Here is a 25,762-nt window from a genome sequence, read left to right as displayed (position 1 = left end):
ACTTAGTGAAGCCCCATTTCTTTGAGGTATGTATGTTCTAGTGGCCAGAGAACTTAAACTTGGCTGTACATAGGTCACTAATCATATTCCTTATTCTTAGTACAAATAAACATGATGACCTAGTCAATTTGAATCTTATGCCTTATGCCTTAGAATTTTCCAAAGGTTCCCTGGATTCCTGTCTAGAACCTAGATGGGGAAAAATACTAAGATAAAAAATATGCATACCCACCAGAAACTGACTAAGGATCCTTAGGGCAACTCATACAGTAACAAACAGGCTGAATGCACCACCACAGAGGCTGTTATTTGCAGCTGTTGCACAACAGGCTTTCAATAATCTTAAATAATAGTATTTCCATGCTAGTTAACACAGCGAAAAAGCAAACAATTTTTTAAACTTCTCCTGTTTCCTCATTTCCATCTCTGACACTTTCAGTTACGCTGTTAGAACATATAATCATTGTACATACTCTGTTCAGTTTAATTAACCAAACAAATACATATTACATGATCAGCTGGTCCAGCTCTACTCACCTAGACTGTCTCAATTCTTTAATAGATTACTCAAAATAGGCTTATGGGAATAGAGCCTTTAAATTCTTACAGACTCAGAACAATTTACAAACTTTACATCTCAGTTTGGTTAAATACTTGGTTTTCCTTAGTTATATTACATATTGATATATACAAATAGTTATATATTTCTTAGCTTTATTAATTAGCACCATTTTCTAGCATGAAACAATGAAATATTTTTCCATACAACAGAATGATCTTCTTCCCACTGTGAGAAATAATTTGACCTAATCTCTAAGAAAAACTTACAAATCCAAAGAGTTTTTCCTATGCATAAAAAGTAACTTATTCCATCAGAGTGGGTCATTTAGTCTTCAACCTGTTTTCAATTTCAAAAGCATTTAGCTGGAATTTCAAGTGTTAGCTTAGTGGTAGACAGCTGTCTGGCATTCACAAGATCTTAGTTCAAATATTAGCAATAGCAAAAAACAATTCTATTTGATTCAACCCTTTACTTATGCTGGGTTTACATACACATATATCAGATATTTTATAAGTGCCATTTTCTATAGAATGTATTTTTCTTTTTTATATTTAAATATTTTATGCTTTTGACCCTTCTATTCCTCAAGATACTATTTTGGTAATTACGTGCATTCCTTCCAACTTAATGATCACTTTATAAAAAACTTATTCGTGCATGTGTATGTGGTTTGTGTCTATGTGTATTACATAAGTTCATGAAGGGACGTGAGTGTGTGCGTGTGTGTATGCACCACTGATGCCTTCCACTATAACTCTCCACTTAATTTCATTACATTTTTATTCTTTTATTGTGTAAGAACACAAGTGTGGCTGAGCATGGTGGTGCATGCCTTTAATGCCAGCACTTGGGAGGCAAAGGCAGGCGGGTCTCTGTGAGTTTGAAGTCAGCCTCATCTACAGAGTGAGTTTCAGGACAGTCAAAAATACACACACAAGTGTGGAGGTCAGAGGACAACGTGAAGGAGCAGTTCTCACCTCTCACCATGTGGGTCCTGAAGATCAAACTCATCATCAGCCTTACCTGCTGAGACACCTCTCCCTGGCTTCTACCTCACCTTCTGAGATAGAGTCGGGGTCTCCTTCCCTCCCACTCCCTCTTTTTCTCCTTCTTCTTTCCCGTCTCTCAACTCAAGGCACTCACCCCCTTGTTAGACTGGCAGGCCAGCAAGCTCCCTGGATTTGCCTCTCCCTGCTAGGTCACAGATGCTTGATGTTTTACACAGGAAAATATGGAAAATTTCCAGCCACAGGAAATATGCCTACTTGGTAGGTTCTTTGTAAGTGAGCCATCTCCTAAGTCAATCATTATGTTTTTAAATGACCCTTTTCTTCTTTTTCTTTCTTAAGTTCTAAGATCTTGTTTCTTTTATTTCATTCTTCTCTATCTTGACATCCTTATTTTAGCTTATTTTGAATTACTTGACTTTAATGTTTTTGATTTTAAGATTTATTTATTATGTATACTTGTTCTGCCTGCATGTATGCCTGCATGCCAGAAGAGGGCACCAGACCTCATTATATACGGTAGGACAATGGTCCTGTACCCTGTAAAGATTTGTCACTTGTATTGGTTTAATAAAATGCTGATTGGCCAGTAGCCAGGCAGGAAGTACAGGCAGGGCAACCAGAACAGGAGAATTCTGGGAAGAGAAAAGGCTCAGTCTGCACTCGTCACCCTGACACAGAGGAAGCAACATTAGAATGCCTCACTGATAAAAATACCAAGCCATGTGGCTAACACAGACAAGAATTATGGGTTAATGTAAGATGTAAGAGTTAGTTAATAAGAAAGCCTGAGCTAATAGGCCAACCAGTTTATAATTAAATGTAGACCTCTGTGTGTTTCTTTGGGACTGAACGGCTGCCGGAGCAGGCAGGACAGAAACAGTTAAAGATGGCTGTGAACTACTATGTGGCTTCTGGGAACTAAACGGAGGACCTCTGGAAGGCCTAAAGTATCTGACAGGCCATTTTCAGAGGCAGAAAAACTCACAAGACTGTCCTACCCTGTCTTGGTAAGCTTTGGCAGTCATTTTTTGCTTATATGCTGGTTGTCCAGTTTGGAAACTGTGCATACTGTCAGTAGTTGAGGCAAGGAAGTTCTTTGCCCAAAAGCCAGATTTGCCAAGAAGAAAACAAGCTCCAAGTGAAGGGTCTTCAGTGCCCAACATTCTCTCGGGAATAGATCAGTGTTGCCAAGAGCAATCGTGTCTCATGTCAAGAGAATTCTGAGTTATTCAGTTACAGCACTAATCTCCACACTAGCCACTGAGAATCAAATACAGCAAACAGGTCCTGCTCTCAGGTCTACCAGATAGCTTATGAATTCCCTCAGCTGCAATACAGCTGATGTGGGGCAAGTAGCTACCGGTACTAGCTACTCATTCATATTTTAAGGCAATGACTATTTTATATTTCTTGTTTTGTTGTTTCTTTATTTTCTTGTTTTGTTTTGTTTACAACTGTATCCTTAAATCTAACAGGTTTATCTTAAGTCTAAATTATCTACTGAGGAGTACAGCTAGAAGGATAGACAGGATAACAGTAAAGACAAGACAGGAAGATCACAGAAGATAGGATGAGGCTACTTAGGGCAGGAACTGAGGGTAAAGAGGAAGAAATGGAAGCACTGTCCTAAGAAATGGGAGGAGGGGTTTGAACAACACACAGTAGGGTGATGGGTTTCTAAGGGGAGAGAGGAAGCACAGAGGATGGAAAGTGGAAATAACAGAGAGCCGAAAAGTCAGCTGTGCAAAGGATTGATCAGGAGGACAAAACAAGATGGAAGAAGATGGGCTACAGAACCAGGAACAGAAAGAAACAAAGTAAAATAGGAGGGGACAAAAGAAAATCTGGTGAAAGAAAAGAACAAATAAATGAAGGACAAAATAAGCTTGTTTATTATTGTTGAACAGCTGATGAAATGTGTACTGAGTGAAAAACTAAAAATTAAGCTGCATTGTTGATATCAAAACCACTCTGAGAGACATGTGTACGTACTATCCCTACATCCTGCACATCTTAGGCTACCTGTACTACCGAGACAGAAGCGCATGCAGCTCTTACATTTGGGAACTGAATATCAGGAAAACCTCTGCCTCCTAATACTACATTATACCCATTATTAACAGTGTTAGAAATACTAGCCCCTTCTGGATCTTCCTAGGCTAATGCAACTGGAATAAACTAGGCATAAGTACACCTCGCTGCCTATGTACACCTAGAATACAACTCTACTAATATGTACATATACACGCGTGTGTGCTCATGTGTGCGCACACATACACATACAGTGTGTATGTAAAGCAATCCTTTGCAATTACATTTGAGTGATATTTTTAAATGTAACTTTCAATTCCAATTGTTTCTAAAAAGTAATTTGCTTTAATCAATTAATTCTATAAGCAAAATATATCTCTTCCCAAGCTATTTTACATATCCTTACTGGAAGCATTGCTTCAGCCCATTCACCGTGTCCTCTCTGGAGAAGTTTAATTCTTTCCAGATCATAACAAACTTGCACAAGATCGCCCACTTGAAACTGTGAGGTGCCTCCTTCTGCTCCCTGTGCAGCATCCCCACTTCGGACAATGTTTGCCTTAGTGAGAACAGCAGGATTGAAGGTCCACCTACAAGAGCAGAACCAGGCTCAGAACACAAAAATTCATTCAGGACATCTTTAAACATTGAAGGGAGAAAAATCATGCACCACTTCAAAATAATAAAGCAATTCTCGGCAACTACATTCTGAATGAGTTTTATTTCTTTGTTATATCATTTTCAATGCTTACCAGTACATACGATACATAACAAACATCTCTGTGTGTACATCATTGTGCATACATAATTGGTTTCTTCACAGCTGCTTAAGGAAAAGCTTTCTCTCCTGATCACATATATTTACTTACCATTCTGTCCTAGCTACACTGCCTACCCAATGTGCCATGACAACCCTTTCACAGGCATCACATATCATATATCCTGAATATCAGACATTTACATTCCAATTCACAACAGCAGCAAAATCAGTTTTGAAGTAGCAATAAAGTAATTGTATGTTTGGGTCACTATATTAAAGAGTCACAGCATTAGAAAAGTTGAAAACCACTGACCTAGAACACTGCCAATCTCACAGATAAAGGCTCTCTAGCTTTAATTTGCCATAGGTAATAAATACTTTCCATAATTTAATACCTGTGTCAAAATAAATCTGATCTGGGGCTGTAGCTCAGTGATACTGACTGCCTGGCATGCCCAAACCCTGGTTCAATTTCCTAGGACCACACACATAATTTCTTCTGTTTTTGTTTCTTCAACAGAATCACATATAGCCTAGGCTAGCCTCAAACATACAAGAATAACTTACTCTTTTGTCTTCCTGCATCTTAATCCCAAAATCTTAGATTACAGGCCTGTGCCACATATCTGATCTATGCAGTGCTGTGGAATGAAGACAAGGCTTCATTTATGCCAGTCAAATATTCTATCAACTGAGCTATGTCTCCACCCCACAATTATGGTTTATTTTACATAAGCATTTCTCCATGCTGCTATCATCTTCCTGACACATACAAAACACACTGCACTTAAACAAACACTGAACTCCAATGCAAAAAAAGATCCTTTGTCAAATAAATTCCTAAATTATTTACATCTTGTACACTTTTCAGAATCCAAGTACTTATCTGGAATAAGAGGATCTGAAAGATTAGATTACATTTTAGAAAACAAACAAACAAACCTGTTCCTAGAACTACGCAAGAGGCCAGTTAAATGACTCAGTGGTTAAGTCAGTGTTTCTCAACCTGTGGGGTAGGGATCCCTTGGGGGTCACTATCAGACATTTACACTACAACTGACAACAGTAACAAAATTACAGTTATGAAATAACAACAAAACAATTTTATGGTGGGGTCACCACAATATGAGGAACTATATTAAAGGGTAGCAGCATTAGAAGGTTGAGAACCACTGGGCTAAGCACCCTTACTGCTCTTGCAGAGACCAGGGTTTGATTCCCAGGACCCACATGGTGGCTCACAACCACCTTTAAGCCCATTTCAATGGATTCTCTTCTGGCCTCCAACAACTCCTGCATACCTATGGTACAAATAACTCATGCAGGCACACAAACACATAAATAATAAATAAAACATTACAAGCATACAAGAACACTTGTTTCTAAAGCAACCCCAGAGGGAAAGAGGCTCTAAATAGTATGACTCATATACAAGACCAATGAGATGGATCAGCAAGTAAAGGTATTTTTACCACTAACCCTGACAACCTGAGTTCAAACCCCAGAACTCCTAAGATGGAAGGAGAAAGCCGACTTCTGCAAGCTTCCTCTGACTTCAATGTAAAAGTGCACATGTGCATGCAGGCAAACATAAACAAACATACCTAAATACCTTACCAGCATATTCTGAATTTGTATATACTGCCTAAGGACCAACATTTTAAACCTTGAATTACAGCATGTTACTTGCTTCCTTTAAGGCTTCTGTCCCTTATGTTAACTTTGTCATCAAAATTCAGGAAATAGTACCAACCTATTGCCACTTGGATACTGCACTACAATGTCATGATCTTCATCAATGCCACAGACAGTTCCAGTTGTAGTTAAAGTCTCAAACATCCCATCAGTCCATCCTCCGTGACCATGCTGCAAAGACTGTACGATTTCCAGGTCAAGGTCTATATTTACCAGGTCACCAATCTGCAGTCCACCAGGATTCCTGTTGCCATTCTGCTCACCTGTCATCCCAAACACAAATAATGAAAGGGGAAAATGAAGGAAAAAAGAGCCACTGTAGTAAGCAGCTGCACTCGTGTGTGTGTGTGTGTGTGTGTGTGTGTGTGATCACTACCTTGTTATCATGACTGATTAGAAGTCTATGTTAATTTTCTAGTTCTTCTTTATTTTGTCTAATCAAAAAAATTTGTGGTGTTTTTGTCTAAGAGTCTGTTCTTTTCATTTACTTTACCTCACTCACTTATTGACCAACAACTATTCATGGTGTTCCCTTAGAACCTTTTAATGAAAGTTTATTTTTAATTGACATGTGATAATTGTACATATTCATGGATACACTATGATACTTACATATATAAAATGTGTAACGAGCAAATCATGGTAGTAAGCATATTCATTTCCTCAAATATTTATCCTTTATGATAAAAACATTTCAAATTCTTGATTCTAGCTATTTTGGAACCATAATACTACAAGACACCAGTATGTGCCCAGTAACCCACCCTTCTTTCAAGTGTGTTATTAAAAACAGAAAGGGTCTAGATATTTTTTAAACCCCATTCAATCTCAATGTGTTTTACAAATTCAGTGTAAGAGTCTAGAGCGGAGTTTTCAAGTACAAAAAAAGTAAAAAAAAAAAAAAAAACCATTAACTTAAACACTGCAGCAATGTGAGCCAAAGTGTGTCTGCAGCTAAGTGGTGTGCCTCTTTTCAGGCAGGCAAAAGGCACTGGGCTCAATTCTCAGGACCACAAAAAAAGGGAAAAAAATTTTAACAATATAATCACTCATAAAAATTAAATAGAAGCAAAATCTACAAAAGACTACCAACCCTAAGTCAGAGTAGAGAGTCCTGGAGAATAAGAACAGTCAGGGATTTGCTTGGACATCTTGCTGACTAGCACTGCACCAGAGCCATCCACAGTACCCATAGTAACAAAACAGAGAATGTAAAGGGGAAATCCCAGATTTCTTCCTCAAATGTGCTTAGTATCATTTTTAAATAAACTATACATTTTTGTCTAAAGTCAATTAAAACAAAGGTCCCAGGATAAAGATTTAAAACCATAAAACACTACACTATGGATCTAAACGTTCATGTTGAGCTTATACTTTCCTTATAGAGGCATAAAGACAGCAAGAAGGGAAGAAGAGTTCACCAAAACCTGTGTATGTCCTACACCCACCTTTACAAAGAGAGAAAAGCGTGCTGGAAGAAAACGGAACTTATGACAAAGGGCAAGTCAGATGACTCAGAGAGGATGGCACTGTGCAAGGGAGGAGGGCTTCTAGGGACTGAGGGCTTCATCCCAATAATGCATTTGCAAATGAAAGCAGGTCTGGCTTTTCATACTCTTTACAAATGGATTTATGTTACTTGGAATTATATTTGCTATATTACCTTGATCATAGAGCTATTCTTTTACTAGGAAATTAGTTTTATGGTGTAGGAGTTCCTTCTGTTTGTGTGTTGCTTTCAATGGGTAATGAATAAAGAAACTGTCTTGGCCTAGTTCATAGGGCAGAACTTAGGTAGGCAGAGAGGACAGAACTAAATGCTGGGAAGAAGAAAGCAGAGTGAGGGAGAAGCCATGGATCCTCCGCCGGAGATGAATGCCAGTTAGAATCCCCAGTAAGCCACTGCACATGGTGATACACAGATTAATGGAAATGGGTTAAACTAATATGTTAGAGTTAGCCAATAAGAAGTTAGAGCTAATGGCCAAGCAGTGTTTTAATTAATAGTTTCTGTGTGGTTATTTCGCTTATAAGCTAGCCAGGCGGCCAGGAGAAACAAGCCTTCCCCCACTCCCCCAATTCCCAAGACATAACAACTCCTGAGCATAAATAAACCATGGAAAAGGAATAAAGGTTTTAAAACTAAATAAAATTAAACCAAGTATTTCTCTATGTAACTTTAATGATAATTAATTTTTCTGTCAAATTTAGACATTATCCTGATCATTATAGATCTGACTCATGATTTAGCAATTTTCTTTAATCTGCTTAACTCACCTAACACAGGGCAATGATCTCTGTAGAAAGAACCTCCTTTGGCATCCTGGACACACTTCAGATCAGACTAAGGAAAGAAACCAAGAAAATAACCCATGAAAACTTGAAATACGGCACAAGGTCTAGAAGAGGCACGTTTCACTCAGCACACGGCAGAGGCAGCCCCAAGAGTCACACCTTAGACCAGAACACTGATCTGACAAGACGAGCCTGATTTACTGCCCGCTATCTAATTTTAGAGTTCAAAGTTAACATTTCAACATTAAGTATTTTCAAAAAGCGCATGACAAGCAACAAACTCTAAGAAATACCCAGTATTTGATAAATGCACAACACATTGAAATTTTAAAATAATTTTACCCAAACTAAAACAAAAATCTCACTGCATCTGATCCTTTCAAGCACATTTGTTAAAGATACAAGGCAAGCACATGTAAGAAGAAAAACTACATAAAACCAAGCAGCCTGCAGAAGCAGAGAAATGGAATCAAACCCAGTTTTTGATCCTTTGCAATTAATTTCTCTATCTGGTTAATTAAGGTCTGTCCCACTTATTTTTACAAGAAAATATATTCATTCTTACTTAAGTAGTAGGATTAGAGGCACCTGTAGTTACAAGTTACAAGAAATAGGGACATTAATTTTAGGTGTTACTTACAAAAAACTTAAAGTGAGTTAAAGAAAAAACAGAAAACAAACAAACAAAAAACAGATGCACTAAAAAATGTCCAAGAGTTGCTGATGTGTATAGTAGGTGACAGGCACATCCACACAGAATCCAGCTCTGTAACAGCCCATCTTGCAATAAAAATGAAATGTTACTCAACCCCAGACCGAGAAAAAGGCTATAATCATTTTAATGTAGTAATTCTACCTCTAAAAATCTATCCTAGGAAAATATGCCCATAATAAGCAAAAACATATTAAAGCATACTGGCTGCCACCCTGCTCACAGCCGTCGAGAGGGAAGGTAACCTTCAAAGAGACATCTCATTAAATAATGGCACTAACCTCATGAGTCATCAACCTGTATATGGTATTCATTTAACTACTTGAATGCACATACATCTTCATATGAATCAATAGTCAGTTTGAATCATTTAAAAAAAACTCACAATTCGAAAGCGTGCTGCATCTGAATCTTGAATATGCAGTGGGAAAGAAAACAAGTTGATTCTATAGCCTATGATAATTTGGAATCATTAAAAGCATTTGCTAGCCAAGCAGTGGTAGTACACGCCTTTAATCCCACCACTCGGGAGGCAAGGGAGGATCATCTCCGTTCCAGGCCAGCCTGGTCTACAAAGCAAGTTCCAGGACAGCCAGGGTAAAACAGAAACCTTGTCTCGAAAAAACAAAGAAAAAAATAAAAAATAAAAAAATAAAGCATTTGTTTAAGTTCACATTGGCTTTCATACATAAACGAAATATATAAAGGAGACATTTGGCTATTTTTCTGCTCTCCAAATGGAAGACAAAGACAGTTGAGGAAAGAAACAAAGAATTCTCTGGCCTGGGGAAACAGTTCACTGCTGGGCATTTGCCTAGCATGCACAAAACCCCAGTATCACAATTAAAATATGTTGGGGAATATTATTTTAAAGGTGTGTAATTGTTGTTTATGTTGCATTTGTCTAACTCTGTAAAACTGTGGTTCTTTGCCTGTCTAAACACCTGAAGGTTCCAATAAAGAGCTGGATGGCCAATAGTGAGGCAGAAGCAAGGATAGGCGGGGCTGGCAAGCAGAGAGTAAAATAAAAAGAACAAGAGAATAAGGAAAGGAGGACGTCAGAGGCCAGCCACCCTGCCAGCCATGAAGTAAGAGTGAAAGTAAGATTACAGAAGAGAAAGATAAAAGTCCAGAGGCAAAAGATAGATGGGATAATTTAAGAAAAGCTGAATGGAAACAAGCCAACCTAAGACTGGACATTTATAAGTAATAATAAGCTTTCGTGTGTGATTTATTTGGGAGCTGTGTGGTGGATCCCTCAAAAAGCGAAAAGAGTAAAACATTACACAACAAAACTATAATAATAATTCCTTAAATTGGAACATATTCATAACTGAAATGTTATTAAAGAAATTTGCATGTGAAAATAAACAATAAGGCTAGATATGGTGCCCACATCGTTAATCCCAGCACTTAGGAGACTGAGTGAGACGGATCTCTCTGAGTTCAAGGCCAGTCTAGTGAGCTACACAGTGAGACCCTGTAACAAAATAAAGTTAGTATTTGAACAATGGTCCATGAAATACAGAAATATAAAGCAATCTATTGACTAAACCTAAGTTATTCTCCACTAGGTATTTCCAAATCTATTGCTTTCTTGTTTTATCTTCTTTTTATTTTTTGAGACAGTCTCATTATGTGCCCAAACTGGCCATGAACTTAAGATCCTCTTTCCTCCACTTCTGGAGTGCTGGGATTGTGCATACAAGATCACATTTAATCATCAACTCTGCATTCTAATAAAACTACAAGAGGGGTTGGGGAGATGCTCAGTGATTAAGAGCACTGACTTTTTCTTCCAGAGAATCAGAATTAATTCCCACCACTCACACAGGAGCTCACAACTATCTATAACTCCATTTCCAGGGGGACCCAACACCCATGGTAAAACATCAATGCATTTAAATAAAAACTTTAAAAAAAAAAAAACCAACTTTCTTAAAAATAATTTATACTTTTTATCAGCTACCACAGCATAGAATACAAAACCCACCTCATGTTAATACTAGCATCCAAATCTACTCCAAAGAACAGTTCTATAGATGACTCTAATTTTTTTGTTTAGATTTCAAAAGCTAAATCCACTAGACATTCACTATGGCAAAAGCATATCTGCTATTAGGCAGTTTATACACACAGAGTCTGAGTCAGGTCTGAGGAGCTGAAACCCTCACATCACAGATGATCTTCCTGCTGCAGATGCATGGCTCAGACACAAGCAGAATCACACACAGGATGGGCACCAGTTCCCACCCAGGCCCGCCCACTATCACTACTCACCATGCCCTCAAAGCCAACTCTGTAAAGGTTCTTAGCACCATTATCCCAGAGAACGTACGCTGCACTGTGTGGGCTTGATGCACTCCAGTCTTGGATTTCCGTTACCTAACAAAATTTAGGGGGGAAAACTTTTTTTAAAAAATAGAAAGAAGAAGCCAGGCAGCAGAAACACACGCCTTTAATCCCAGCACTTGGGAGGCATAGGCAGGAGGACTTCTGTGAGTTCAAGGCTAGCCTGGTCTACCAAGCAAGTTCCAGGATAGCCAGAGCTGTGCAGAAAAACCCTGTCTCAAAAAAGCAAACAAAAGAAAAGGTTAGCTGCTTTAATTATACTGAAATCTTAAAAATCTTTTCATCTATCAACCTATATAACAAATATCAATAAAAATACCTATTTGCCAAATATGTTACTTTTAGCGTCATTAAATTATCAATAAAGTTCTACTTTTCCAGAATTATAAGTTTTATTAAGATAGAATATCCTTGAGTAGCCCATCCTCACCTCAAACTCAAAAGTCTCCTGTCTCAGCCTCCCAAGAGACAGAACTGCTGGATGTGTATAGCACCAAATCCAGCTTCTGGTTTTTCTCCTTAGCCCTGGGCTTCTCTATATGCTAGGCAAGCACTCTACCACTGAGTTTATCCCCAGCCTGGTGTTGTGACTATTGTTTGAGGGAAGGGGTGTTGAGACAAGCTGTCAGAACACAACCCAGGAAACCTCAAACTTCCTGTTTAAATTATGGGGTTATATCCCCACACCTGACCTTACCTGAGAGTTATGAAGTACATTCTAATATCACTGTAGAAATTTTTAACTAGGAGACAAAGAAATTAGGCTAGTAGGTTATCAGAAAATGAATAATGCAAATTTTAAAATCCTTTAAGAACAAAGCTTACTCTTTTTAGCCAATTATCCAATACATAATTTGAAATCTTTAAGCATGAATCTAAACAACTGAAGATAAACCCGTTTTCTAGTCAGCTACAAGATGACAAACCCAGAGTTGTTAAGAATGAGTGGCATTGAGCTGCTCAAGAAAACAGGCTACTCCAGCTAGAACAGTGTGCTATGGTGGGCACAGACATAACGCCACACCCACAAACAAACTGATACTTGAAACTTACCTGGGTAAACTCCAACTTGTTCTCTCTTTCCTCTCCCTGTTCTCTACCACAAACACACGTGCCCATGCATTCATGTATTGGTTGCCTACTAATCCTTAAGGCTGAGAGTCAAGTGCACAAAGTAACACACAGTAACGAAGCTGGCACTCCCACTGTCTACACCAAAGAACAGAGCTGCTCACATACAACCCAAATGACTTTGTAACACACAGTAACACACAGTAACGAAGCTGGCACTCCCACTGTCTACACCAAAGAACAGAGCTGCTCACATACAACCCAAATGACTTTGTAACACACAGTAACACACAGTAACGAAGCTGGCACTCCCATTGTCTACACCTAAGAACAGAGAGCTGCTCACATACAACCCAAATGACTTTGTAACACACAGTAACACACAGTAACGAAGCTGGCACTCCCATTGTCTACACCTAAGAACAGAGAGCTGCTCACATACAACCCAAATGACTTTGTAACACACAGTAACACACAGTAACGAAGCTGGCACTCCCATTGTCTACACCTAAGAACAGAGAGCTGCTCACATACAACCCAAATGACTTTGTAACACACAGTAACACACAAACGAAGCTGGCACTCCCATTGTCTACACCTAAGAACAGAGAGCTGCTCACATACAACCCAAATGACTTTGTAACACACAGTAACACACAGTAACGAAGCTGGCACTCCCATTGTCTACACCTAAGAACAGAGAGCTGCTCACATACAACCCAAATGACTTTGTAACACACAGTAACACACAGTAACGAAGCTGGCACTCCCACTGTCTACACCTAAGAACAGAGCTGCTCACATACAACCCAAATGACTTTGTAACACACAGTAACACACAGTAACGAAGCTGGCACTCCCATTGTCTACACCTAAGAACAGAGAGCTGCTCACATACAACCCAAATGACTTTGTAACACACAGTAACACACAGTAACGAAGCTGGCACTCCCATTGTCTACACCTAAGAACAGAGAGCTGCTCACATACAACCCAAATGACTTTGTAACACACAGTAACACACAGTAACGAAGCTGGCACTCCCACTGTCTACACCTAAGAACAGAGCTGCTCACATACAACCCAAATGACTTTGTAACACACAGTAACACACAGTAACGAAGCTGGCACTCCCACTGTCTACACCTAAGAACAGAGAGCTGCTCACATACAACCCAAATGACTTTGTAACACACAGTAACACACAGTAACGAAGCTGGCACTCCCACTGTCTACACCTAAGAACAGAGAGCTGCTCACATACAACCCAAATGACTTTGTAACACACAGTAACACACAGTAACGAAGCTGGCACTCCCACTGTCTACACCTAAGAACAGAGCTGCTCACATACAACCCAAATGACTTTGTAACACACAGTAACACACAGTAACGAAGCTGGCACTCCCACTGTCTACACCTAAGAACAGAGAGCTGCTCACATACAACCCAAATGACTTTGTAACACACAGTAACACACAGTAACGAAGCTGGCACTCCCACTGTCTACACCTAAGAACAGAGAGCTGCTCACATACAACCCAAATGACTTTGTAACACACAGTAACACACAGTAACGAAGCTGGCACTCCCACTGTCTACACCTAAGAACAGAGAGCTGCTCACATACAACCCAAATGACTTTGTAACACACAGTAACACACAGTAACGAAGCTGGCACTCCCACTGTCTACACCTAAGAACAGAGCTGCTCACATACAACCCAAATGACTTTGTAACACACAGTAACACACAGTAACGAAGCTGGCACTCCCACTGTCTACACCTAAGAACAGAGAGCTGCTCACATACAACCCAAATGACTTTGTAACACACAGTAACACACAGTAACGAAGCTGGCACTCCCACTGTCTACACCTAAGAACAGAGCTGCTCACATACAACCCAAATGACTTTGTAACACACAGTAACACACAGTAACGAAGCTGGCACTCCCACTGTCTACACCTAAGAACAGAGAGCTGCTCACATACAACCCAAATGACTTTGTAACACACAGTAACACACAGTAACGAAGCTGGCACTCCCACTGTCTACACCTAAGAACAGAGAGCTGCTCACATACAACCCAAATGACTTTGTAACACACAGTAACACACAGTAACGAAGCTGGCACTCCCATTGTCTACACCTAAGAACAGAGCTGCTCACATACAACCCAAATGACTTTGTAACACACAGTAAAACAAAGTAACGAAGCTGGCACTCCCATTGTCTACACCTAAGAACAGAGCTGCTCACATACAACCCAAATGACTTTGTAACACACAGTAACACACAGTAACGAAGCTGGCACTCCCATTGTCTACACCTAAGAACAGAGCTGCTCACATACAACCCAAATGACTTTGTAACACACAGTAACACACAGTAACGAAGCTGGCACTCCCACTGTCTACACCTAAGAACAGAGAGCTGCTCACATACAACCCAAATGACTTTGTAACACACAGTAACACACAGTAACGAAGCTGGCACTCCCACTGTCTACACCTAAGAACAGAGCTGCTCACATACAACCCAAATGACTTTGTAACACACAGTAACACACAGTAACGAAGCTGGCACTCCCACTGTCTACACCTAAGAACAGAGAGCTGCTCACATACAACCCAAATGACTTTGTAACACACAGTAACACACAGTAACGAAGCTGGCACTCCCACTGTCTACACCTAAGAACAGAGCTGCTCACATACAACCCAAATGACTTTGTAACACACAGTAACACACAGTAACGAAGCTGGCACTCCCACTGTCTACACCTAAGAACAGAGAGCTGCTCACATACAACCCAAATGACTTTGTAACACACAGTAACACACAGTAACGAAGCTGGCACTCCCATTGTCTACACCTAAGAACAGAGCTGCTCACATACAACCCAAATGACTTTGTAACACACAGTAAAACAAAGTAACGAAGCTGGCACTCCCATTGTCTACACCTAAGAACAGAGCTGCTCACATACAACCCAAATGACTTTGTAACACACAGTAACACACAGTAACGAAGCTGGCACTCCCATTGTCTACACCTAAGAACAGAGCTGCTCACATACAACCCAAATGACTTTGTAACACACAGTAACACACAGTAACGAAGCTGGAACTCCCACTGTCTACACCTAAGAACAGAGCTGCTCACATACAACCCAAATGACTTTGCTCCACTCTAACACTCACATACACCAGCATCTCACAAACATAAAGAATAACCCAGACTATATTACTTTTCTTTGTTTTGTTTTGTTTCAAGACAGGATTTCTCTGTATAACAAATCGAGTTTACTTGGAAATAACTCTTGTAGATCAGGCTAACCTCAATCAGGCAGGTGATCCACTTGCCTCTGTCTCCCGAGTGTTGGGATTAAAAGTATGCACCACCACCACCCAGTCGACTAGTATTCATTCCTTAAAGTAAAAGTACATATTGAACTTTTTTTCTTCTTTGTACTGTAGAAATAGTTTCATTGGGTAGGTATTTGGCAGTGCTTTTGTACAAATAAAATGATTTCATTTACTTAATTAACCATTTGAGAAATGTTTCAAATTACTAATAAGGCCATATATTCTTTTAAATTTTTATAAGTATTATAAAAACAAAATATGCATACTTTTAAGAATAAAAAAGAAATGAACTCTCTTATAATTATTCTACTACCTTTAAAAATGAATGTCATAGCAGTGATAGCAGACGCCTTTAATCCCAGCACTCAGGAGGCAGAAGCAGGCAAATCTCAGCGAGTTCGAGGCCAGCCCGGTCTACAAAACAAGATAAGGACAGCCAGGACAGTTACACAGAGAAACCCATCTTGAAAAACCGAAAAGAAAAATGCCAAGACTTTTCAAGACCCCATGTGCTCATCCACCCCTCTGCCTTCTCTCAAGAGGCAACCATCTTTCTAAATTTACTCCATCAATGCTCTACCACGCTTCAGGATTCTGCCCAATTAACACTGTACAAGTTTGTAATGTATGATGTGAACTTGCAATCTATAGCAGTAACCTTCCTTCGGATTTTGAAAATACCAGTACTTCATGTTGTAAATTTAACACTAACTTAAGAAGCTCTGATTCAGATTGGTTTATTTTTATTTATGTGTACGTGTGGGCCTGCATGAGATTATGAACTCTACATGTGTGCAGGAATGCACAGAGACCAGAAAAGAGCTTTGTATCCCTTGGACTCGAATTGCAAGCAGTTGTGAGGCCATCATGTACGTGCTGGGAACTGAACCCAAATCCTCTACAAGAGCCTGCAATGCTCATAACCACTGAGCCATCTCTTCGTCCCTCAAAGATCTATTTTATTAATAGTTTATTTATCAGTATGAGTGAGGTCTTAGGTTCAAAATTCGCTACCACAAAAAAAAAAAGAAAAGAAAAGAAAAGAAAGCACACATGAGGGATAAGGCAAAGTTAAAGATCTGGATTTCTTCAATAAATAAATGACGTTTTTAAAAGGCTCATAATTGGGAACACCGGGCGGCGGAAGGCGGCCGGAGGACGCCCAGCACAGCCGGCGGGGACCAACTGGGACAGCGGGGACCAGAGCGGCAGCAGAGGACACAGGCTGCTGGTGGCGGGAACCATCCCAGCAGCAGAAGCAGGCTGCAGGAACCACGCGGAACACCGAGAACAGATCGCCCCACTACAATTAAACCAAAGAGGTAGGCATTCGGTTGGGGAGGTCCCTGGCAGAGGAGGAGCCCGGTCCTATTCTTGAAGACCCTTCTGAGGGGTGAGAGGGATCTTGCCCCCCCCCCCCCGCAGGAACCAGGAAACAGAGCAAGGGCATTTTGTAAGAGGAGCCCCTGGCCAGCAGGGAAACCTGAACCAGTTTTAACAGACCCCTTAGATAGCATCGATAGGAGGAGATGGGCAGGCGTCAAGGAAAGAATTCACCCAATAATCTGAAAATCAGCATGAAAACACCAGAACCCAATGATCTTACAACAGAAGGTCTCCAACACCCTAACACAGAAGAAGTGGAAAAAATTGACTTTTTGAAAGCAGTAGAGTCCCTTAAACAACATGTGAAAAATGCCCTTATAGAAATGGATGAGAAGTATAACCAAAAATTGGAAGAAATGAGTAAATATGTACATAATACCCTGGGAAACCAAGAAAGAACGATCAAACAGGTAATGGAAACAGTTCAAGAATTGAAAACTGAAATGGAAGCAAGGAAGAAAACACAAACTGAGGACCAGCTGGATATGGAAAATCTAGGTCAACGAGCACAGCCTACAGAAACAAGCATAATCAATAGAATACAAGAAATAGAAGAAAGAATCTCAGATTCTGAGGACACCATAGAGAAAACAAACACTCTGATCAAAGAAAACTGCAAAGCCAACAAATTCTCATCACAAAACATTCAGGAATTATGGGACACAATAAAAAGACCAAATATAAGAATAATAGGAATAGAAGAAGGAGAAGAGTTACAGCTCAAAGGCCCAGAAAATATTTTGAACAAAATTATGGAAGAAAACTTTCCCAACTTAAAGAAAGATATTCCTTTGAATATTCAAGAAGCATACAGAACACCAAACAGACTGGATCAAAGGAAAACATCCCCTCGCCATATAATAATCAAAACACAAAATATACAGGTTAAAGAAAGAATACTAAGAGCTGCAAAGGAAAAAGGCCAAGTAACTTATAAAGGTAAACCGATCGGACTTACACCTGATTTCTCTATGGAAACAATGAAAGCCAGAAGGTCCTGGATAGAAGTACTGCAGAAGCTAAGAGACCATGGATGCAAGCCCAGACTACTATACCCAGCCAAGCTTTCGGTCACTATAAATGGAGAAACCAAGACATTCCAGGATAAGAACAAATTTAAGCAATACGTAGCCACGAATCCAGCCCTACAGAAAGTAATAGAAGGAAAACCGCAACCCAAGGAATCCAACATTGCCAACACTGCCTACAATAACTCAGGCATCTAGCGACCCTTCACTAGCACAACTCAAAGAAGGGAGACACACAAATTCTACTTTCAAAAACAACAAGAATATCCGGCATGAACAACCACTGGTCATTAATATCACTTAATATTAATGGTCTCAACTCACCTATAAAAAGGCACAGGCTAAGAGATTGGATACGAAAACAGGATCCAACATTCTGCTGTTTGCAAGAAACACATCTCAACCACAAAGACAGGCATCTACTCAGAGTAAAGGGTTGGGAAAAGGTCTTTCAAGCAAATGGTCCTAAGAAAAAAGCAGGTGTGGCCATATTAATTTCTAACAAAACTGACTTCAAACTAAAATCAATCAGAAGAGATCGAGATGGACACTTTATACTCATAACAGGAACAATTTGTCAGGATGATGTCTCAATCCTGAATATTTATGCCCCTAATATAAAAGCACCCATGTATGTAAAAGAAATATTACTAAAACTCAAGGCAGATATCAAACCACACACACTAGTAGTAGGAGACTTCAATACACCTCTCTCAGCAATGGACAGGTCAATCAGACAGAAACCTAATAGAGAAGTAAGAGAACTACTGGAGGTAATGAAGCAAATGGACTTAACAGACATCTATAGAACATTCCACCCAAATAGGAAAGAATATACCTTCTTCTCTGCAGCCCATGGAACCTTCTCGAAAATTGACCACATACTCGGAAACAAAGGAAACCTCCACAGATACAAAAAAATATCAGTGTCCACCTGCGTCTTATCAGATCACCACGGATTAAAGTTAGAATTCAACAACAATCCTACCTCCAGAAAGCCGACAAACTCATGGAAACTGAACAGTCAACTACTGAACCACACCTGGGATAAGGAAGAAATCAAGAAGGAAATTAAAGTCTTCCTGGAATTCAATGAAAATAGAGAAACAACATACTCAAACCTATGGGACACTATGAAAGCAGTGCTAAGAGGAAAGTTCATAGCACTAAGTGCCCACTTAAAGAAAACAGAGAAAGCATACATCGGAGACTTAACAGCACACCTGAAAGCTTTAGAAAAAAAAGAAGCAGACACGCCCAGGAGGAGCAGAAGACTGGAAATAATCAAACTGAGGGCTGAAATCAACAAAATAGAAACGCAGAAAACAGTCCAAAGAATCAATGAAACAAAAAGTTGGTTCTTGGAGAAAATCAACAAGATCGACAAACCCCTATCCAAACTAATTAAACGACAGAGAGAGAACACGCAAATAAATAAGATCAGAAATGAAAAGGGGGAAATAACCACAGACACAGAGGAAATTCAGAGACTCATTAGATCTTACTACAAAAGCCTGTATGCCGCAAAACTAGAAAATGCAAAAGAAATGGACATGTTTTTAGATAAGTGCCACATACCAAAGCTAAACCAAAACCAGGTGAACGATCTAAATAGACCTGTTAGTCGCGAAGAACTAGAAACCGTTATCAAAAATCTACCTTCCAAAAAAAGCCCAGGACCAGATGGTTTCAATGCAGAATTCTACCAGAACTTACAAGAAGAGCTAATACCTATACTCCTTAATGTATTTCACAATATAGAAACAGAAGAGTCATTGCCAAATTCCTTTTATGAAGCTACAGTTACCCTGATACCAAAACCACACAAAGACCCAACCAAGAAAGAAAATTACAGGCCTATCTCACTCATGAATATCGACGCAAAAATTCTCAATAAAATACTGGCAAACCGAATCCAAGAACACATTAGAAAAATTATCCATTATGATCAAGTAGGCTTCATCCCAGAGATGCAGGGCTGGTTCAACATACGCAAATCTATCAATGTAATCCAGCATATAAATAAACAGAAAGAAAAAAACCATATGATCATTTCATTAGATGCTGAAAAAGCATTTGACAAAATTCAACACCCCTTTATGATAAAAGTCTTGGAGAGATTAGGGATACAAGGGTCCTACCTAAATATAATAAAAGCTATTTACAGCAAGCCGTCAGCTAACATTAAATTAAATGGAGAAAAACTCAAAGCCATCCCACTAAAATCAGGAACACGACAAGGATGTCCACTCTCTCCATACCTCTTCAATATAGTGCTTGAAGTTCTAGCAATAGCAATAAGACAACATAAAGGGATCAAGGGGATTCGTATCGGAAAAGAAGAAGTTAAGCTCTCGTTATTTGCAGATGATATGATAGTATACATAAGCGACCCCAAAAACTCTACCAAAGAACTCCTACAGCTGATAAACACCTTTAGTAATGTGGCAGGATACAAGATCAACTCCAAAAAATCAGTGGCCTTCCTATACACTAAGGATAAGGAAACAGAGAGGGAAATTAGAGAAGCATCACCTTTCACGATAGCCACAAATAGCATAAAATATCTTGGGGTAACTCTGACCAAGGATGTGAAAGATCTATTTGACAAGAACTTTAAGTCTTTGAAGAAAGAAATTGAAGAGGACACCAGAAAATGGAAAGATCTTCCTTGCTCCTGGATTGGGAGGATCAACATAGTAAAAATGGCAATTCTACCAAAAGCAATCTATAGATTCAATGCAATCCCCATCAAGATCCCATCAAAATTCTTCACAGATCTGGAGAAGACAATAATCAACTTTATATGGAAAAACAAAAAACCCAGGATAGCCAAAACAATCTTATACAACAAAGGAGCGTCTGGAGGCATTACCATCCCTGACTTCAAACTCTACTACAGAGCTACAGTATTGAAAACAGCTTGGTATTGGCATAAAAACAGAGAAGTCGACCAATGGAATCGAATAGAAGACCCTGACATTAACCCACAAACCTATGAACACCTGATTTTTGATAAAGGAGCTAAAAGTATACAATGGAAAAAAGAGAGCATCTTCAACAAATTGTGCTGGCAAAACTGGATGTCAATCTGTAGAAGAATGAAAACAGATCCATATCTATCACCATGCACAAAACTCAAGTCCAAATGGATTAAAGACCTCAATATCAGTCTGAACACACTAAACCTGATAGAAGAGAAAGTGGGAAGTACTCTACAACACATGGGCACAGGAGACCACTTCTTACATACAACCCCAGCAGCACAGACATTAAGGACCTCATTGAATAAATGGGACCTCCTGAGACTGAGAAGCTTCTGTAAAGCAAAGGACACTGTCGCTAAGACACAAAGGCAACCCACTAACTGGGAGAAGATCTTCACCAACCCCGCAACTGACAAAGGTCTGATCTCCAAAATATATAAAGAACTCAAGAAACTAGACTGTAAAAGGCTAACCAACCCAATTATAAAATGGGGCATTGAGCTGAACAGAGAATTCTCAACAGAAGAACTTCAAATGGCCAAAAGACACTTAAGGTCATGCTCAACTTCCTTAGCGATCAGGGAAATGCAAATCAAGACAACTTTAAGATACCATCTTACACCTGTCAGAATGGCGAAAATCAAAAACACCAATGATAGCCTTTGTTGGAGAGGTTGTGGAGAAAGGGGTACACTCATCCATTGCTGGTGGGAATGCAAACTTGTGCAACCACTTTGGAAAGTAGTGTGGCGGTTTCTCAGGAAATTTGGGATCAACTTACCCCTGGACCCCGCAATACCACTCTTGGGAATATACCCAAGAGAGGCCTTATCATACAACAAAAGTATATGCTCTACTATGTTCATAGCAGCATTGTTTGTCATAGCCAGAACCTGGAAACAACCTAGATGCCCTTCAATGGAAGAATGGATGAAGAAAGTATGGAATATATACATATTAGAGTATTATTCAGCAGTAAGAAACAAGGACTTCTTGAATTTTGCATACAAATGGATGGAAATAGAAAACACTATCCTGAGTGAGGTAAGCCAGACACAAAAAGAGGAACATGGGATGTACTCACTCATATTTGGTTTCTAGCCATAAACCAAGGACATTGAGCCTATAATTAGTGATCCTAGAGAAGCTAAATAAGGAGAACCCAAAGAAAAACATATAGGCATCCTCCTGAATATTAACCTTCAGCAAGCGATGAAAGGAGACAGAGACAGAGACCCACATTGGAGCACAGGACTGAATTCTCAAGGTCCAAATCAGGAGCAGAAGGAGAGAGAGCACGAGCAAGGAACTCAGGACCATGAGGGGTGCACCCACACACTGAGACAATGGGGATGTTCTACTGGGAACTCACCAAGACCAGCTGGCCTGGGTCTGGAAAAGCCTGGGATAAAAACGGACTCTCTGAACATAACGGACAATGAGGACTACTGAGAACTCAAGAACAATGGCACTGGGTTTCTGATCCTACTGCACGTACTGGCTTTGTGGGAGCCTAGGCAGTTTGGATGCTCAACTTACTAGACCTGGATGGAGGTGGGGGGTTCCTTGGACTTCCCACAGGACAGGGAACCCTGATTGCTTTTCGGGCTGAGGGGGGGGGGACTTAATTAGGGGAGGGGGAGGGAAATGGGAGGCGGTGGCTGGGAAGAGACAGAAATCTTTAATAAATAAATAAATTAAAAAAAAAGATGAAGCACAAAAAAAAAGAAGAAAAAAAAATAAAAAAATAAAAGGCTCATAATTTTTTAAGTTGAGTGATGGATGCCTAGGAATCTGTTATGCTATTCTCTGTACTTTGACATACGTCAGATTTTTCTCCATCCAAACTGTTTTTAAAAGGAGGCATATGACTTAGCATACCTATATAAAATAGCAAATAACAAACCAAAACTGTGTAGTGGTAATTCACAGCTTCAGGAATTCCACTTTTATTCCTTTTTATCATTCTCCCAAAAGTGCTGGCTGGGTAGTGTTCTCTTATTATTTACCAACTTGATACAGCTGGAGTCATCTGGGAACCAGGAACCCAGTTGAGAGGTTGCCTCCATCAGATTGCCTGTAGGTAAACCTGTGGGGCTTTTCTTGATAAATGATTAAGAAGTGGGAGGGTCCAGTCCACTGTGGGAGGTGGCATCCCTGGGTGGTATAGAAAAAGCAAGCTGAGTAGGCCATACGAAGCCAGCCAATAAGCAGCGCCCCTCATGGCTTCTACTTCAGTTCCTCCCTTGAGCTCCTGTCCTTGCTTCGCTAGATGGTAGAACACAACCTGAAGGATGCAATAGCAGACCCACCCCAAGTTAGTTTTAGTCAGTATTCTTGTCACAGCAACAGAAAGCAAACTAGAACAACAGCAAAACCCAGTAAAGTCCCAATTCTGTGGCTTCAGAGTGCCTCACAGCAACAGTCTTAGTTCTGATACTCTGCCTACACATCTGTGGGAAAGAACACAAAATCATTTTCAAAATAAAAATATTAACTTTTGTCTTCTTACTAACTGTCTAAAGCTGTATTCTACCAAAAGATTCAAGTATGTACAGCATAATGGAACAGAGAACAAGGGGGAGAGAGGCATCCAGGGGAAATAGCAGGTACCAAGCACATCAAGTAATTCACCCACACTAGCCAGTGCTAGTCATCAAGATCTGCACTGCCAGGTGGTAATGGTGAACACCTTGAGTGCGAAGCCAGCCTGATCTACAGAACCAGTTCCAGGACAGCCAGGGCTACACAAAGAAACCCTGTCTTGAAATTTTTTCTTTAAATTAAAAATATCTCCACTGCTAGTGCATTCTAACCTAAGAACAGACTGCCCACTCCCTATGCCTGACCCACATCTGAAGGGTATCAAGTGTACTGCTTGTTTGGACTATGTAATGATGACATTTCCATTTGCCCCTCTGCCACCCATTCCCTGATTCCCTGATACCAGCACAAGCTAAGGTGTCTGTTTCTGTCGCCCTCTCTCTTCCCCCCGACACACAGGGGTGGGAATATTCTGCTTTATCCTATTTATAAAACGATTACATTCTATAGTGAGCTTAGAAGCGAAAACTACACAGCAATGTATCTCCTCTGACAATGTTCTCACCCAGTATCTAGCCCTACGTCCGCCACCTCATAGCACATGCTGAGCTCTATGTTCCCAGAACTCATGAACAGCCGTGCCTACTGAAAGCCCCATAAGGACTCTCACAAATTTTAGAGATCCTGAAGAGAAACTACAGACTATTTTGTTCCCATTTTTCTGAGAGCCTTAATTTAAAATGAGCGTTCTGCCCTGCCATTACAATAGCTAGGTCCGTGACTGCTACATTTTCAAAATGTAAATATCAATTGCTCTTGTGACAATCTACATTCACAAAAAGTACTAAAGAAAAACAAGAAAATGGTAAACACAAAATATGGCTATTGGTTACTTTGCAGGAGGGCTGCAAATGGAACAGGCACTATATGAATCTCCACAGCCATTTAATACTTACTCCAAGTTCTCACTAGAGCAATAAGACAACAAAAGAAGATCAGGGGATACAAATTGGAAAGAAGTCAAACTTTTGCTATTTGCTGATGATACGACAGTATACGTAAGTGACTCCAAACATTTTTACCACGGAACTCCTACAGCTGATAAACACCTTCAGTAACATGGAAGGATACAAGATAAACTCAAAAAAAAAAAAATCAGTATCCCTCTTAGATACAGATGATAAATGGGCTGAAAAAAAAATTGGAGCAACATCACCCTTCACAATAGTCACAAACAACATAAAGTACCTTGGGATAACTCTAACCAAACAAGTGAATGACCTAACAAGAACTTTAAAGTCAGTGAAGAAAGAAACTAATTAAAATATCAGAAAATGGAAAGACCTCCCATTTAACATAGTAAAAAATGGCAACTTTACCAAAAGCAATCTACAGATTCAATGCAACAGCCATCAAAATCCCAACAGAATTTTTTACAGACCTTGAAAGAACATTACTCACCTTAATATGGAAAACCAAAAAGCCCAAGATAGCCAAAAAAAAAAAAAATCCTGTACAATAAAGGAACTTCTGGAGGCATCACCATCCCTGACTTCAAACACTATTATAGAGTTACATTAATAAAAACAGCTTGGTATTGGCACAAAAAAAGACGGTGGGCCAATGGAATTGAATCGAAGACCCTGATATTAATCCACAGACCTATGAACACCTGATTTTTGACAAAGACACTAAAAAAATAAAATAGAAAAAAAAGCAAATTCAACAAATGGTGCTGGCATAACTAGATATCAACATGTAGAAGAATGCAAATAGATTCATATCTACCACCATGCACAAAACTAAGTCTAAATGGATCAAAGACCTCAACAAAAACCAATTACAATGAACCTCATAGAAGAGAAAGTGGGAAGTATACTTGAACGCACTGGCAAGGGGACCACTTCCTAAATATAACACCAGTAGCACAGACACTGAGAGAAACGACCTCCTGAAAC

At 39.7% G+C, this 25,762-nt stretch overlaps 1 protein-coding gene and 1 non-coding gene across 2 annotated transcripts in view; both read right to left on the bottom strand.

Moving 5' to 3' along the window:
• LOC121443336 (E3 ubiquitin-protein ligase MIB1) overlaps positions 1 to 25,762 on the bottom strand; it is a 116,559-nt gene that overhangs the window by 66,478 nt on the left and 24,319 nt on the right. The window contains exons 4-7 of the mRNA XM_041645055.1: positions 11,346 to 11,450; positions 8,336 to 8,402; positions 6,117 to 6,321; positions 4,010 to 4,193 (exon numbers count right to left, since the gene is read on the bottom strand). Of these exons, the coding sequence (XP_041500989.1) occupies positions 4,010 to 4,193; positions 6,117 to 6,321; positions 8,336 to 8,402; positions 11,346 to 11,450 (561 nt within the window). The remainder of the gene's footprint in view (positions 1 to 4,009; positions 4,194 to 6,116; positions 6,322 to 8,335; positions 8,403 to 11,345; positions 11,451 to 25,762) is intronic.
• Positions 237 to 366, bottom strand: LOC121443409. Its single transcript, XR_005973663.1, has one exon. It is a non-coding gene; the product is annotated as a small nucleolar RNA SNORA70 (small nucleolar RNA).

Source organism: Microtus oregoni, unplaced genomic scaffold (genome assembly GCF_018167655.1).
Source record: "Microtus oregoni isolate MIOR12 unplaced genomic scaffold, Mior012 000105F_ref0000443, whole genome shotgun sequence".
Classification (NCBI taxonomy): Eukaryota; Metazoa; Chordata; class Mammalia; order Rodentia; family Cricetidae; genus Microtus; species Microtus oregoni.
This window is presented reverse-complemented; position numbering and strand designations above follow the sequence as displayed.